Source organism: Myodes glareolus, chromosome 6 (assembly GCF_982192425.1).
Source record: "Myodes glareolus chromosome 6, mMyoGla1.1, whole genome shotgun sequence".
NCBI lineage: Eukaryota > Metazoa > Chordata > Mammalia > Rodentia > Cricetidae > Myodes > Myodes glareolus.
The window spans coordinates 13,950,013-13,964,293 of NC_142031.1; the positions used below are offsets into that span (position 1 = coordinate 13,950,013).

General features: G+C 53.7%; 1 protein-coding gene across 1 annotated transcript in view; it reads left to right on the top strand.

Moving 5' to 3' along the window:
* The window catches only part of Padi3 (peptidyl arginine deiminase 3), a 28,265-nt gene extending 14,760 nt beyond the window's left edge, over positions 1–13,505 (top strand). The window contains exons 6-16 of the mRNA XM_048426657.3: positions 283–408; positions 1,427–1,605; positions 2,037–2,140; positions 2,233–2,344; positions 3,660–3,767; positions 4,473–4,624; positions 5,994–6,138; positions 6,250–6,352; positions 9,002–9,081; positions 9,819–9,944; positions 12,221–13,505. Coding sequence (XP_048282614.1) covers positions 283–408; positions 1,427–1,605; positions 2,037–2,140; positions 2,233–2,344; positions 3,660–3,767; positions 4,473–4,624; positions 5,994–6,138; positions 6,250–6,352; positions 9,002–9,081; positions 9,819–9,944; positions 12,221–12,454 — 1,469 coding nt within the window. The 3' untranslated portion in view covers positions 12,455–13,505. The remainder of the gene's footprint in view (positions 1–282; positions 409–1,426; positions 1,606–2,036; positions 2,141–2,232; positions 2,345–3,659; positions 3,768–4,472; positions 4,625–5,993; positions 6,139–6,249; positions 6,353–9,001; positions 9,082–9,818; positions 9,945–12,220) is intronic.
* The last annotated feature ends 776 nt before the right edge of the window (positions 13,506–14,281 follow it).

A 14,281-nucleotide genomic window follows, 5' to 3' on the forward strand; every position in this document is an offset into this window, starting at 1 on the left:
GCTGCCTTCTAAAGGAGGCATCCCCTGGAGATGGAAAGGGGATGGCTTGCCCAGTAAGATACCCAGGTGGCCTTCAACTCTGCTCTGGGCATATGAGGATATGTGGACCACAAAGAGGACATGAAGCGGGCAGTGTCCCATGTGCACCGATGCACAGACACCTCTCTCTCTCATACCAGCAGATTCTAATATCTCCCTGAGCTGAGACTGGGGTCCCCAGCCCTGGACACCCACTGCCCTTTGGAGCAGCTGTCAGTCAGCTCCTTCTGTCTCGCTTCACAGATCTGGAAGACATGTCCATCATGGTGCTACGGACCCAGGGACCCGAAGCCCTCTTTGACGACCACAAACTTATCCTCCACACCTCTGCCTGTGATGCGGAGCGGTCACGGGTCTTCCACGTGTGTGGTAAGTGCATCCTGGGCACCCAGCCAACAACCTTGGGCAGATGTGCATCTCAGCTCAGGTTCCGGTGATGCCCTGGTAGCAGAGCAATCAGACGTGTGGGCTTGTGTGGGGTGTGTGTGTGTGTGTGTACATGCAGTGTGGAGCCCAGAGGACAGCCTCGGGCCTCATTCCTCAGGTACTGTCCTGTTCGTTTTTGAGTCAGAGTCCCTCACCAGCTTTTTAAACATGAGTTTTGGGCACAGGACTTGGATGGGTTCTCTTGCTTGTGCATCGAGCAACTTTACAGATTGAGCCATCACCCTTGCAGTCTGCAGAACGGGCTTCTCTACCAGACCCCTGAAGTGGAGGTTTTTGTTTGGTTGGTTTCATTTGGTTTGGTGTTGGTTTTTAGAGAATGGATTCTTCTGTGTAGCCCTCACTGTCCTGGAACTTGCTCTGTAGACCACACTGGCCTCGTTGAACTTAGAGGTCCCCCTCCTCTGCTTCTGGAGTGCCGGGATTAAAGGCATGTGCCGCCACCACCCTGTTGAAGTGGAACTTCTTAATGAGATTTGCACTCGTGTATTTTTAGATTCATTTTTATTTATGTATACGGGGGAGGCTGTTGCACACATGTGCCCGTGCTCATGGAGGCCAGGAGAGGGCATCAGATCCCCTGGAGCTGGAGTTACAGGTGGTTGTGAGCTTTTCCAGCATGGGTGCAGGGGATGGAACCCCAAGTCCTCTGCAAGCACAGCACTCTTAAGCACTGAGCTGTCTCTCCAACCCCTATCTGCATGTTCTTGTAGGAAAGATGGCGGCGAGACGCAGCATGCTGGGTTAGGGTAAACATTACCTTGTCTCTTAGAAAAGAGCGTCCTTCCCCACCATGCCTTCTTTTCTCTTTCTCTGGGGGTAGGAGAGGAAGGGCTCCTTAGAAAGGCTGTTTGCCTTGCACCTAGGCGAGACTGCTCAACTCTCCTGAGACCTTCACATTCCCTGAGCAGCCCAAGAGCCACAGCCAATGCTCTTCTCCTAGGTCCCGAGGATTCCTGCGAGTCCTATAGGTGTGTTCTGGGCCCAGACCGGGTGTCCTACGAGGTACCCCGCCTCAACGGCGATGAGGAGCGCTTCTTTGTGGAGGGCCTCTCCTTCCCTGATGCGGGCTTCCCGGGGCTCATCTCCTTCCACGTCACCCTGCTGGATGACTCCAATGAGGTAAGGGTGGCCTGGCAGAGGGTGAGATGAAGGTTCCTGGCAGATGTGGACATCACAGGAGCTAAAGGCCTCATGACCCCTCGATATCTTACTGGTCAATTCTCTAGAGAAGTCAGGAACATTTGTTTGTTTTGAGACAGGGTCTCTTGTAGCCCAGTCTTAAGCTCATGCTAGCCAAGGATGACCTTGAACTTCTAACCCTGCTGTCTACACCTCATGAGTGGTAGCATTTTGGGCATACACTGCCATGCTCCCCTTTTATGCAATGGTAGGGATAGATCCCAGGACTTGGTTGCTGGGCAAGCACTCCGCACTCCTCCCTCCAGAGGAGCTCTATCTAAAGCCCTAGCTAGGGGATTTCTTGGGGACCCTAGAGGAGGGGCTTCAGGGAACTTGAGCCCAGCACTCTTTGTCTTGGTCTTCCTGTGAAGGACTTCTCCGAGACCCCAATCTTCACTGACACTGTGGTGTTCCGGGTGGCGCCCTGGATCATGACACCCAGCACCCTGCCGCCCCTGGAGGTGTATGTGTGCCGGTGAGTCTGGGTGGTGTCAGTCCTAGCCTTGGAGTTGGCTCTGTACCTGAGCCCCAGCTCTGAGTTCCTCCTTCCTCCCGGATCGCTCACAGGGTGAGAAATAACACGTGCTTCGTGGAAGCTGTGGAGGAGTTGGCCAGGAAGGCAGGCTGCAAACTCACCATCTGTCCACAGGCGGAGAATCGCAATGACCGCTGGATCCAGGTAACAACATCACAGGCTCCCCAGCTAAGATAGCATCCTGCAAGAAAATATCCAAGAGGACCCAGGGTTCCCTGACTCCAGACATAGAGTCCTAGTTCCAAAAGTTCTCCGACAGACAGGCAGTCCTCTAGGTAAGGTGGCAGAGGCCACACACTCCCAACCCGCAGCGGTTGAGCTGAGAGGCAGTTTGTCCCTCAAGGGGACATTAGGTACCATCTGGAGACTTTGTGGTTGTCACATGGGGTGGAGGAGAGGGACCAGCCTTTAGCACCTAGAATCCCATCCTGTCGCTAAAACTCCAGTGCCAAGGTAAGCCCCATGGGGAACACTCTGGTTCAACATGTCAGCTGCACCGGGCTGGGAAGCCCCACTGTGGTAAATGGCCGTTTCAGAATCCCTAGAGTCCAGGATATTAGGGGGTACCAGAGTGCCAGAGGGGACTGGAGGAAGCCTTACTGTTCCTTCTGGGGAAATAATGGATGGGGAGGGGCTCCAAGGAGCAGGGCTTCTGGTGGAGAGCCATGGGGGAGGATCCTCCGAGGAAAAGCCCAGGAGGGAGGGGCCAGGGGCGGGGCTTCTGGTGGAGAGCCGTGGGGGAGGATCCTCCGAGGAAAAGCCCAGGAGGGAGGGGCCAGGGGCGGGGCTTCTGGTGGAGAGCCGTGAGGGAGGATCCTCCGAGGAAAAGCCCAGGAGGGAGGGGCCAGGGAAGGATCGTCTATGTGAGCTGGACTGGGACTATGGGGAATATTCGCAGCTGGCCTTTTCCCCAGGCACTTCTCCCACAGGCTCTGCATAGCGTCATTTCCTCTTCTCTGGCCTCTTGTAATCACACCTGGGTGTTTGCTTATGAGCTCATGCAGCGAACACCCGGCCCCTGTGCTGACAAAGGCTGGGACTTGGATCATCAGGTGGGATGGGATCCGGAGGTCCTGACAGAGGACTAGCGTGTGCCAAGACCCGGAGGCAGGAGACAGGAGATTGAACCTCATTTGCTCCCTGGGCCAGGGCAGTGGTTCTGGGAAGGGACAAGCTCTGAGGTTTAGTCCCGTAGATTGAACTTGGGCCATGCTGCGTCTTCCTCTGTACCCATCCCGCCCAGCCCCAGCACCGGCACACCCCAAAGTCTGGTTTCTCATTTATTCCTATGTGACTCTCATAGGCAACCCAGCCCCCACCTCCTTTGCTTCGCTGGTTCCCCCATCTCAAAGAGCAGAGAACAACCCACACTTAGGAGCCGCCCTCCCCAAGAGCTAAGTAACCAGCACTTGGGGGTGCTGCTGACTGTCACAGCTATGGCCTCTCTCCCCATCTGCAGGATGAGATGGAGCTGGGCTACGTGCAGGCGCCACACAAGACTTTGCCCGTGGTCTTTGATTCCCCGAGGAATGGGGAGCTGCAGGGTTTTCCTTACAAAAGAATCCTGGTGAGTGGGAGCGGGGCAATGCAGCCCTGGGGACTGAGAAGACACATCCCCAGGGACACCCAGGGTATACAGGGAACCTGGTCTGTAGGAAGGACAGCTGGCCAGTTACTGTCTGAAAGAGGGCCAGTGACATTTGTAAGAGACAATTAATTTCGGTATAAGCCTATCCCGCACTTATAGTGTGGAATAGTGCGCATTTATCCGTGCTTCTAATGTGATAGAGTGCTATGTAATTTTCTTTGCTGATGGGGGGGGGGTTTGCACCGCAGGCAAAACCTAAGGGCTTTGGTGTCACCCACATGCTGTGTGATATTGTCAGACTTAGGTCCCTCTCAGAGCCTCTATTTCCTCAATGGCAGGAACAGCTTCGCAAGTGTCTGTCTTCATCATGGTGAGAGCTACCTACCAGGAAGGTTCTGTCTATTCAGGGTACACAGTCACTGGGCCCGACCTCTGTGGTCTGTGACTGACAAAATGACACCAGCTTGACAGGCCCAGCACAGACCTGGCAATTGATTACTTCCCAACTTCGGCCCCCTTACACATGTGACATACAACCAGACCCGATCCCATTTCTGACTCAGTATTTCCACCTGAAGAATGGGCGCTCACTCCCACCCCATCTTTTAGGGATTCAGAGCCCGTCACGTGAGTTCAGACTCTTCCTGGTACTCTGCCCAGGCCTGACTCCGTTTTCCCTACCAGGGTCTAGATTTCGGCTATGTGACTCGGGAACCGCGAGACAACTCCGTGAGTGGCCTGGACTCCTTTGGCAACCTGGAGGTCAGCCCGCCGGTGGTGGCCAATGGGAAGGAGTACCCCTTGGGGAGGATCCTCATTGGGGGCAACCTGCCTGGGTGAGAGGCTCTAGAATTGGTGCTGGTGGGGGGTGGAGAGTGGAGAAGTCCTGGGTGGGGTGGGCCGCTCTGCAGACTGCCTGTGCTTACCCTGGGAAGTCAGGCCAGAGTGAGCAGGGACCTAAGACGTCATTAAGTCCAACCCTTTCCTCTATAAGAGGCCCAGAAAGATTGAGTCACACACACACACACACACACACACACACACACACACACACACACACACCACATTCTGGTTAGACTGAAGTCCTCTATGACATAAATATGTGGTAGCATATAAGGTAGCAGCTGGCAGCATAGAGAAAAACAGCATTTAAGTTAAACCTTGTTCATAAGACGCTGGAAATGACTACTGTTGGGTCTTTTTCTGGAGTAGGAGAGGCATTAAGTAAAATGTGAGTTGAGATGACAGTAGCCTTAATGTACACACACACACACACATGCACACACACATGGTGTATTCTGCACGTGATACAGGTTGATGATGGAGAAGGAGATAATAGTCACAGTCAGTTAAGCAAAGCCACTAGAACAGATGACGTCACATAATGGATGAATCCTGAGTCGGCCTAGAGAGAAGACAACGAGACCTTGCTATAGTAATTTTTCAGAAGGCAAAAGAAGGATGGATTGTAAATGCATGAACAGAAAGTACTAGGACGGTGAGACCCGCTGGGATGGCCCTGTTGACCTCTCCCGCTGACATCTGAGGAAACTGAGGCTGCCAGAGAAGTGTAAACTAACTCAACTATGTGAGAACCAAGACAATAATAGGGATGGTGTGACACCGTGTCCTAGAGAACGTGGTTCTGAGGACTCCTCACCGTGGCTAGCCTGTGCTAAGTGTGGTTGTCAGAACCCACCCTGTGTGGAATATTAAAACACACCTTAAGCCTGGCAGTAGTGGCACATGCCTTTAATCCCAGCACTCGGGAGACAGAGGCAGGCGAATCTCTGTGAGTTCGAGGCCAGCCTGGTCTACAAGAGCTAGTTCCAGGACAGGCTGCAAAAGCTACAGAGAAACCCTGTCTTCAAAAAACAAAAAACAAAAAAAAAAAAAAACAAAAAACAAAGAAAACAAAAAGCACACCTTACTGACTGTGTTTCCCGCTTATAAAGTAATATGTTGTTTTGAGATTAAAGTCTTGCTATGTTGCTCAGGCTGGCCTGGAATTCACTTCCTATCCTGGGCTAACTTTGAACTTGCAATCCTCCTGCCTCAGCTTCCCAAATGCTGGAATGTTAGGTCTGTGCCAGTATGCCTGGGAGCACATTTTGGAGTAAGATATTGGGGAGAGCTGCCGTCCGGCCATTTTGTTTCTTCCCGAGTGTGTGTTTAGTCTGGCATCTTTTCCTGACCCTGGCCCAGGTCGAGAGGCCGCAGGGTCACCCAGGTAGTGCGAAATTTCCTCCATGCCCAGAAAGTACAGCCCCTGGTGGAGCTCTTTGTGGACTGGCTGGCTGTGGGCCACGTGGATGAGTTCCTGAGCTTTGTCCCTGCCCCAGACAGGAAGGTAAGGACTTGTGGTCATGTCTTAACAGCCTTGAGAGTTTGGGGCCAGGGCTGGGCTGGGGCTGGCGGGTACATAAGGCCATGAATTCAGCTGTGCCTGCTCTCTACACAGGGCTTCCGGCTCCTCCTGGCCAGCCCCGCTGCCTGCTTCAGGCTGTTCCAGGAAAAACAGAAGTGGGGCCATGGCAGGTCCCTCCTTTTTGAGGGGGTCATTGGTGAGTAAAGATGTCAAGTCCCCCCAAAACAGTATTGTCTCTCTTCTGAATTGAGCACCCCATGATTTCAGAAAGGAATGAGCATTTTAAAGCCAAGTGGTACCCCCAAAATTCAGGAATGTTTCCTCCTGACATGACAGTGCCTGCAGTGGGGGCAGGGCTAAGATGGGCACAGGGCAGAGGGTTTGGAGAAGAAGGTGAGGGCCAGGTGTGCCCAGGGATGTCCCGTCATGCCTCCACTTAGAAGGTCCCAGAGCCCAGGTTTAGCGCTCTTCAGTCACGGGTTTGATTTTAAGTGAAGTCTAATAGGTCTACAAAGCTGCTGGAGCCCCAGAGCCTCCATCAAAGCTGCTGGAGCCCCAGAGCCTCCACCAGTGGCCTTCTGTCTCTCGGAGGAGCTCTCTGCCGCCCTCTACCCTGCTTCTGAAGCCCCAGCTACCATGCCTTCTTTCCCTGGTCATCATGGAATGGAGTTGCGCCCTCACCTGCAACAGGGCCTGGGTTTGAGGGGCGGGGAATGACCCATAGCCTGGCATCTACTGCCCTTGCCCTTCAGGGGCAGCCGAGGGGCACCTTGATGGGAGGAGCCCCTTGCCGGCGCATCCTTGCCAGGAGGCTGCAGCAGTCTGGCCACCTCCAGTGGTGGCTGCTTGAGGTGGTGAGCCTGTGGCAAGGGAGGTGGCTGGCTCAGTGAGTCACCCCATGCCAGCGGAGTGTGTCTCTCATGCAACCACATCAGAGTCAGGCCTCAGGGTTGTGAAGGGCCACACTGCCCCCATGGATACCCTGTCAATTAGCAAATTTTAGACACTCTGATGAGTCAAGAGAGACTGTGGAAGGAGTGTTTCCTACTCTCGTGTGTTTAGCGAGGTTTTTCCTCACCCCGTTTGTGAATGAGGAGCCTGTGCTCTCATTATTCAATGGAGCAGTTTAGATGGGTAGGGCTGGCTAGACTGTAGCAGGGCATGGTGTAGGCCTGTAACCCCAGCACTTGGAACGGGGTCAGGGTAAGTACAGGTGTGAGGCTAGCCTGTGCTACCTAGTGAGGACCTGGCTCAACAGACCAAAAACAAATAAAATCAAAGAAAGCTCTTTTGGGCACTAAAGTCCTACATTTTCTCAGCTACGTGGGAGGTAGAGAATATCCTGGACCAAATCCGCTTCCAAGTGCCCTGCTCGGTTTGTTAGGTCTCCCTGCTCCAAGCACAGCATTGGGGCCCAGAAAATAAAACAGTGACTATGTTCCCTAAGCCATTGCTTCACAGAGACCCTAGTGAGATTTCTCTGAACCCAAATTCAATCTTAAAAACAAAACAAACAAACAAACAAAAAACCTTAGCCGGGCCGTGGTGGCACATGCCTTTAATCCCATCACTCGGGAGGCAGAGGCAGGCTGATCTCTGTGAGTTCAAGGCCAGCCTGGTCTACAAGAGCTAGTTCCAGGACAGGCCCCAAAGCTGCAGAGAAACCCTGTCTCGAAAAACCAAAAAATACTGTGAACAGTAGGTGGACCAGAATTAGTCCAACCTGCCCAGATGGGAAGGTAAGCTATATGCATCAGCCACACCCCCCAATTGCAGACACACCAGGACAGGCTTATTCAGAGCCTAGGAGTGTCAGGCCCAGGTTTGGAGTATCATAGACATTATCCTGATGATCCTGATAGGCCCTGGGGGTGGGGTGGGGTGGGACCCTGGGTGGAATCTGCTGTTAGTTGAGGCTCAGAGGGAGGAGGTGCTGGCCCCAGGGCCTCACAAAAGATGCCACAGAGCTGGCCTGTAATGAGACTACCTGCCTCCAGGTGGGGACATGGGACCTACAGCTATGTGTGTAGGTCAGAGGAGCCTCTTCTGCCCCTCCACGCCCTCGGATGCTCATGGCTGACACTCCTAGTTTTCCCTGATTAAATGAGGGTCTAGAAGTCCCTTAGGAGCACCTGGCTTGTTGTAGGGCCTTGGGTAAGTCACCTGAGCACCTGGAGCCTTAGTTCCCTTGTCAGGCAGGTGACAGTAATGACACATCCCTTGCAGAGTACAGGGGAATGAGGCACTGACCATGGAGGAGCTTCCTTTCAGCCTCACGATCAGGGTTTGGTAAGCCGGCAGCTGGGGGGGCTGCAAACTCTGCTCCCCTGGTCAGTTCTGTCTCCATGGCCTCCACTGGGCGGGCAGGAAAGCTAGGCCTGAAGTCACTCCTAAAGAAGCAAGCCAAAACCTGTTGGTTTGGACTCCTAGCCTGTTGGGACTGGCTGGTTCACTGCCTAGAGAACCCATAAACCCCAGCCCTGGGGTGAGGGCCAGCAACAGAGCCAGCTTCTCCCCCAGGAGCTGGAGGAAGAGGAACCACTACCGGGTGCCCAGGTCAACTGTTAATCCCAATTAGTCATTACCACCTCCAATGAACTCAAGTAAGACTCTGCAGTTCGTTACCCGCTGGCAACCAGACTCTTCCAATGCCTCTTCTTCCTCCAGATGTGCCGACAGGCTAGGCTAAGCTCTCACAAATGCTGCCCACCCCTTGTTCAGGCAACTCGAGGAGCCGTTGACTCAACCATACCAGCAGCTATGAACTTGGCCTCTGGTCTCCAGAGTGGGAGGCCCTCATACTGCCTTGCGCTAGTGCCCCCAGGCCTCTTTGTCTCTTTCGCAGGTGACAGGCGGGTCAAGACCATCTCCATTAATCAGGTGCTTTCCAACCAGAACCTTATCAACTTTAATAAGTTTGCACAGGTACAAAGGCCGTGGGGCTGTGGGGGGCACGTGGGTGTGGACAGGACTGGAGTCAGAGCCAGGGCAGACCTCTGGGACTCACAGTTCACAAAAGGTCAGTCAGGTTGAAACAGGCCCAAACTCTCCTTTAACCTGGGGGAAGGGTGTGAGCCCTGTGCATCTGAGAAATACAGGCAGGGCCATGAGCGCCCAGAGCTGTAAGCAATGAGAGAGGTACAGCTCAACCCCCAAGAAGAATGTCAGCATCTACAGCAAGGGTATATATAGCCTGTTACAGCCCTGAAGTTGGGACCGTGTGAAGACATAGTGAAGAGGCTAGGATAAGTCAGTGGGCAAAAGCATTGCGGCCTACCCGGTCAGAAAAGGAGACAGACATGGGAATAGCAGCAAGGCTTGTGGCCCTTCAGCCCAGTGTAGGGTGGCCTTGGGATCTGATGCCCTCTTCTGGCCTCCAAGGGGTACTGCATCCAGGTACAAACACACACACACACACACACACACACACACACACACACACACACTTAAAGACAACAGAAATCTTAAACCATGTATTGAATGAGATCCCCTAAGTTGGTGTCTAGGATGAGTGTTCTCAATGTTTGCTCAGACAGAGGAGCAGGACATGGGAGGGAGGGATCTAGGCAGGTGGGGTTTGTATAGTTGCTGGTGGGCACTTGAACACCTGCCTCAGCCACACTGGCAAGGTCTCTCCAGTTTGGCCCCTTACCAACCTGCAGAGCTGTATCGACTGGAACCGCGAGGTGCTGAAGCGGGAGCTGGGCCTCTCTGACTGCGACATCATTGACATCCCGCAGCTCTTCAAGACAGAGAGAAGGAAGGCCGTGGCTTTCTTCCCCGACTTGGTGAGTTTCCCACCTGGGCATCCTCAGATGAGCTCTGAGACTCAGTTCTAGGGGAAGACATTCGATTGCCTTCATGTGTGGAACTGTGGTGACCAACAGTGGTGGTGAGGAGAATCGGGGTCCCAGGACGCCCAGGCTGACATTGTGGCTTCCTGTGGCTGGTTGCCCATGAAGGATGGGGCTGAGTTCACATCTGTGGCATAAGGAAAAGTTACATAGAATCATTTGTGCAGGCACATGGCTTCACTCAGGAGCTGAGAGGTCATGCCCGATTCGGCTACCATCACCCCACACAGAACCAGATGTTCCATGGGGATCAGAGATGGTTAAGAGCTGTCCCTGTCCTCTGTTAGAGGGAAACTCTCCTCCCTGTTCTGAGGGCATCTACCTACCATGTACGCTGTATGGTGAGGGTTAAGTGATCAGAACACAAATGAGACAAGGTGCAACCAATCTGAGATAGGAGTGGAGATACCAGAGGGATTCATGGAAAACATGCCTTTGATGGAACTGTAGCCTTGGCTCTGCTGTCTCTGAGCCTTGAGTGTGCATCTCAAACCCCCAACTCCTGGAGTCCCCCTCAAATGTCCTGACTAAGCAGATCTGAGGGAGGGTCATAAAGTGTGGCTGCCTTCTAACACGCAGCCAGAGGCAATGTTGCTGCCCTGGCCACAGGCTGGCCTCTTCATTCACCAGTCTCAGAGCCTGTATCCATTAACCCTAACCTAACCCAACCCTAACCCCAACCGTAACTCCAACAAAACACTAACCCTAACACATTAATCATAACCCAGCCCTAACTCCAACCCTAGCCAAAACCGTAACCCAGCCCTAACCCAACCCTAGCTTTAACCCTAACCCAAACTGTAACCCCAACCCTAACCCAGCCCTAACCCAAACCATAACCCAACCCTAACCCTAACCCCAACCTCAACCCTAACCCAACCCTAGCCTTAACCCTAACCCAGCCCTAACCCAGCCCTAACCCTAACCCGGTCCTCTTTTCCATCCCTCCCTGGCTTTTTGCCCTTGCTTGCAACGCCTTTCTCCGCTCCCCTTTCTTCCTTCCTTCCTTCCTTCCTTCCTTCCTTCCTTCCTTCCTTCCTTCCTTCCTTCCTTTCTTCCTTCCTTCCTTCCTTCCTTCCTGCGTGCTTGGGGAGGCCTTGTAATTAATCCACGTGTCCCCGGAAGCTTGTGTAAGGGTTGAGGTTCTTGTGTTGGCTAGAGCAGAGGCCCACCCAAGCTGGCTCAGATGGAGATTCGACACAAGGACACTATGACATCTGAGGGTGGGGATGGTGACAGGAAGCCCTCGGCGTGGCCTGGAGCCCTCTCGTTTCTGTGTCCATGTCACTGCTTCTGCTTGTTTCCCCCTCACTGCCCCCTCTCCTTCGCTGCTCTGCAGGCAGAGACGCTGCCCCCCTCCTTCCCTGCACTGCAGACAGAGACACTGCCCCCTCTCTCCTTCGCTCCTCTGCAGGCAGGCAGAGACGCTGCCCCCTCTCCTTCTCTGCTCTGCAGGCAGATACAAACATCCTTGTTTCTTTGCTGCCATTGTGATAAGGCACCATGACCAAGGCAATGTGGAGAAGACAACATTTAATGGGGGCTTACAGTTTTAGAGGGGGAATCCCTGACCTCCACGACAAGGCACAAGGCAGCAGGTGGACAGGCATGGCGCTGGAGCAGTAACCGACAGCTTACATCTGATCCACAAGTGCAAGGCAGATAGAGTTAACTGGGAATGGCATGGACTTTTTGGAACCTGCTCCGAGACCATATTTCTTAATCCTTCCCAAACAGCGCCCCAGCTGGGGACCAAGCATTCATGTATATGAGACTGTGGGGACCATTCTCATTCAAACCACCACGATGAACATGGCCATAAGATGCAGGACCTGTCTAGGCAAAGACTGAGACTCTTCCCATGTCAACTCTAACTTTCTGGGAGAGAGAATCTGATTGGCTCATCTTGGTCATCTTAATCCAATCAGAGATAGCCTAGGAGGTAGGGGGTTCTGTTGTGCATACATGACAGCCACCACAGATCACCAATGAGGAAGGGAGTGGCTGGGGACATCGCCAGGCTGGGCTGTGCAGATCCTTCTGCAGGTGTTGGATTCACTGGCTCTCTCTCTAGCCCCCACCACACAGGAACGAGAGAGCAGATACATTCAAGGCTGCGTGGAGATAACCCCAGGTTCTCCTGGGGCTTCCAGGGTGGGAAGGTGATGTTGAAGTCCCACCTCTGATCTGGGCCCCCTCTGGCTCCACAGGTGAACATGCTGGTGCTGGGTAAGCACCTGGGCATCCCCAAGCCCTTCGGACCCATCATCAACGGCCGCTGCTGCCTGGAGGAGAAGGTGCGCTCCCTGCTTGAGCCGCTGGGCCTCCACTGCACCTTTATCGATGACTTCACGCCATACCACATGCTGCACGGGGAGGTTCACTGTGGCACCAATGTGCGCCGGGAGCCCTTTGCCTTCAAGTGGTGGCACATGATACCCTGAGCCACCGCCCATTCCCCATCCTTCCCCTGGGATGGGGCATCGGCCCAGGCCATGGAGACTGAGACAGACCCCTGAGCAACAAGCACCAAGAGATTCTCAGTTTCTAGAACGGAATGCCCAGGGTGCCCTATTGCCCTCAGAAGCCTTTCCTCTTGAAGGGCCTGCATTTATCTGCAGCCCATTCATTTCCCAGGCATGAGTCCTCTTACTGCTCCCCAAAGAAAGGCCTTGTGTTAATGTAGACCAACATGACCATGGGACGCTCCTAAATACCATTTACACACAGCCCCAAACTTCTCTGAGGGTCTGGAAGGATCGGTACATTATCTCCTCAGCCACTCGGCTTGTGCTTCCTATGATGCAAGGCCCAGGGTTTTGTTTCGGCTGATAGCCTCCCGCCCTATAAGGGATGGTTGAAAAGTCAGACTATTCCACATAAGGCAAGAGAGAATCTACCCACCCCACCCCTCAAGGAAGTACCTGGGGGTCCAATTAGGTCAAAGTGTGACCATCATTCCCACTGCAAGTTCCTGGCCAGGACCCGCCTCTGTCCCACCCAGCTTGAGGTGTCACACAGTGGGTGCCTCTGTGAGCCTGTCGTCACACTGTGGGTGCCTGTAGATGCTTTGGGACTGGCAGGTATCACTTTTTAGCCTAACACGCCCCCCATTATCCGACGTTTGCAAACCTGGCTGTCCAAATCCTCTGGGAGGTGAAGGAAGGCTGTTGAAGCTTAGGACGACTGGCTTCCGGGTGAAGAATGTCTTTCATAAGACATGGATCGACTATGGTGGTCCCACCGTCTGGAGGGGGATGGTCAACTGGCCTGGGGGCTCAGTGCAGGAGAAGAGATGACTGACCTAGCCCTTCACCTTCTGCCTGTACCCCCATCCTGCAGGAGAGGCCCGGGGAGCCCCACCCCAGAGGCCAAGGCAGGACTCATTGGGACAGCTGAACCTCTCTCCACATACAGGGAGAGGGGAGGGGCTTGGCTGTCTCGAGATGTGTGTTCTGTGGGTCCAGCCGGCCAATAAATCAGCAGAAGCGCAAATGCCCTAGGTCTCATCTCGGCCTTTCTTTGGTGACTAAATTGAGGGGGTTCCATTCAACTGAGGCATTTGCTTGTCTGGCTACTCCTCTGGAATTTGACACTCAATGACCCCCAATGTGGGTTACACGGTGAGATGCTTTGTCTGGGCTACAGGATGACTGGGAGCTCATGAGCACCTCGATGACACAGATGAGACATCCAAGCCTATGGGTGGGATGCCGGACTCAGGGACTGAGCAAGCTGCCAGGGACCAGGGCCACTGGGCCTGGGACTGGAGGCCGCATTGATGGGACAGGAGTTTGAGTGCTTGGACATGCCAGTTGCAAAGGGACAGAGACACAACTCCACACGGGCACCCACAATTGCCTGAAAAATCCCCCTAGATTTTAAGGATCAAACCGGGATCCGTGGCTTTGGTGCAAGTCGGAATTTCAGAAGTAGACAGTGTAAAGGACAGTTTGAGGTTTTATTAAAGATAACCTTAAAACAAGCTGAAAACACAAGGTGCGGAGAAATGGGGGGTGCTTAGAAATGCACCCCAGGGCTGAGGAAATGGCTCCACAGTTTAAGAACGCTTACTGCTCTCCCAGAGGGCCAGAGTTTAACTCACAGTGCCTCCCCACCCCCTACTCCCCATCTAGTAACTCTGGCTCCATGCGCTACCATACAGTTTGCGAGTTTCGGGCAAGGGGCTGGAGGTTGAAACATACAACGACTCACAGACAGAGAAACAGGGACAGAGAGACAGGGACACGGACCTCTAATCACTGGTAAGA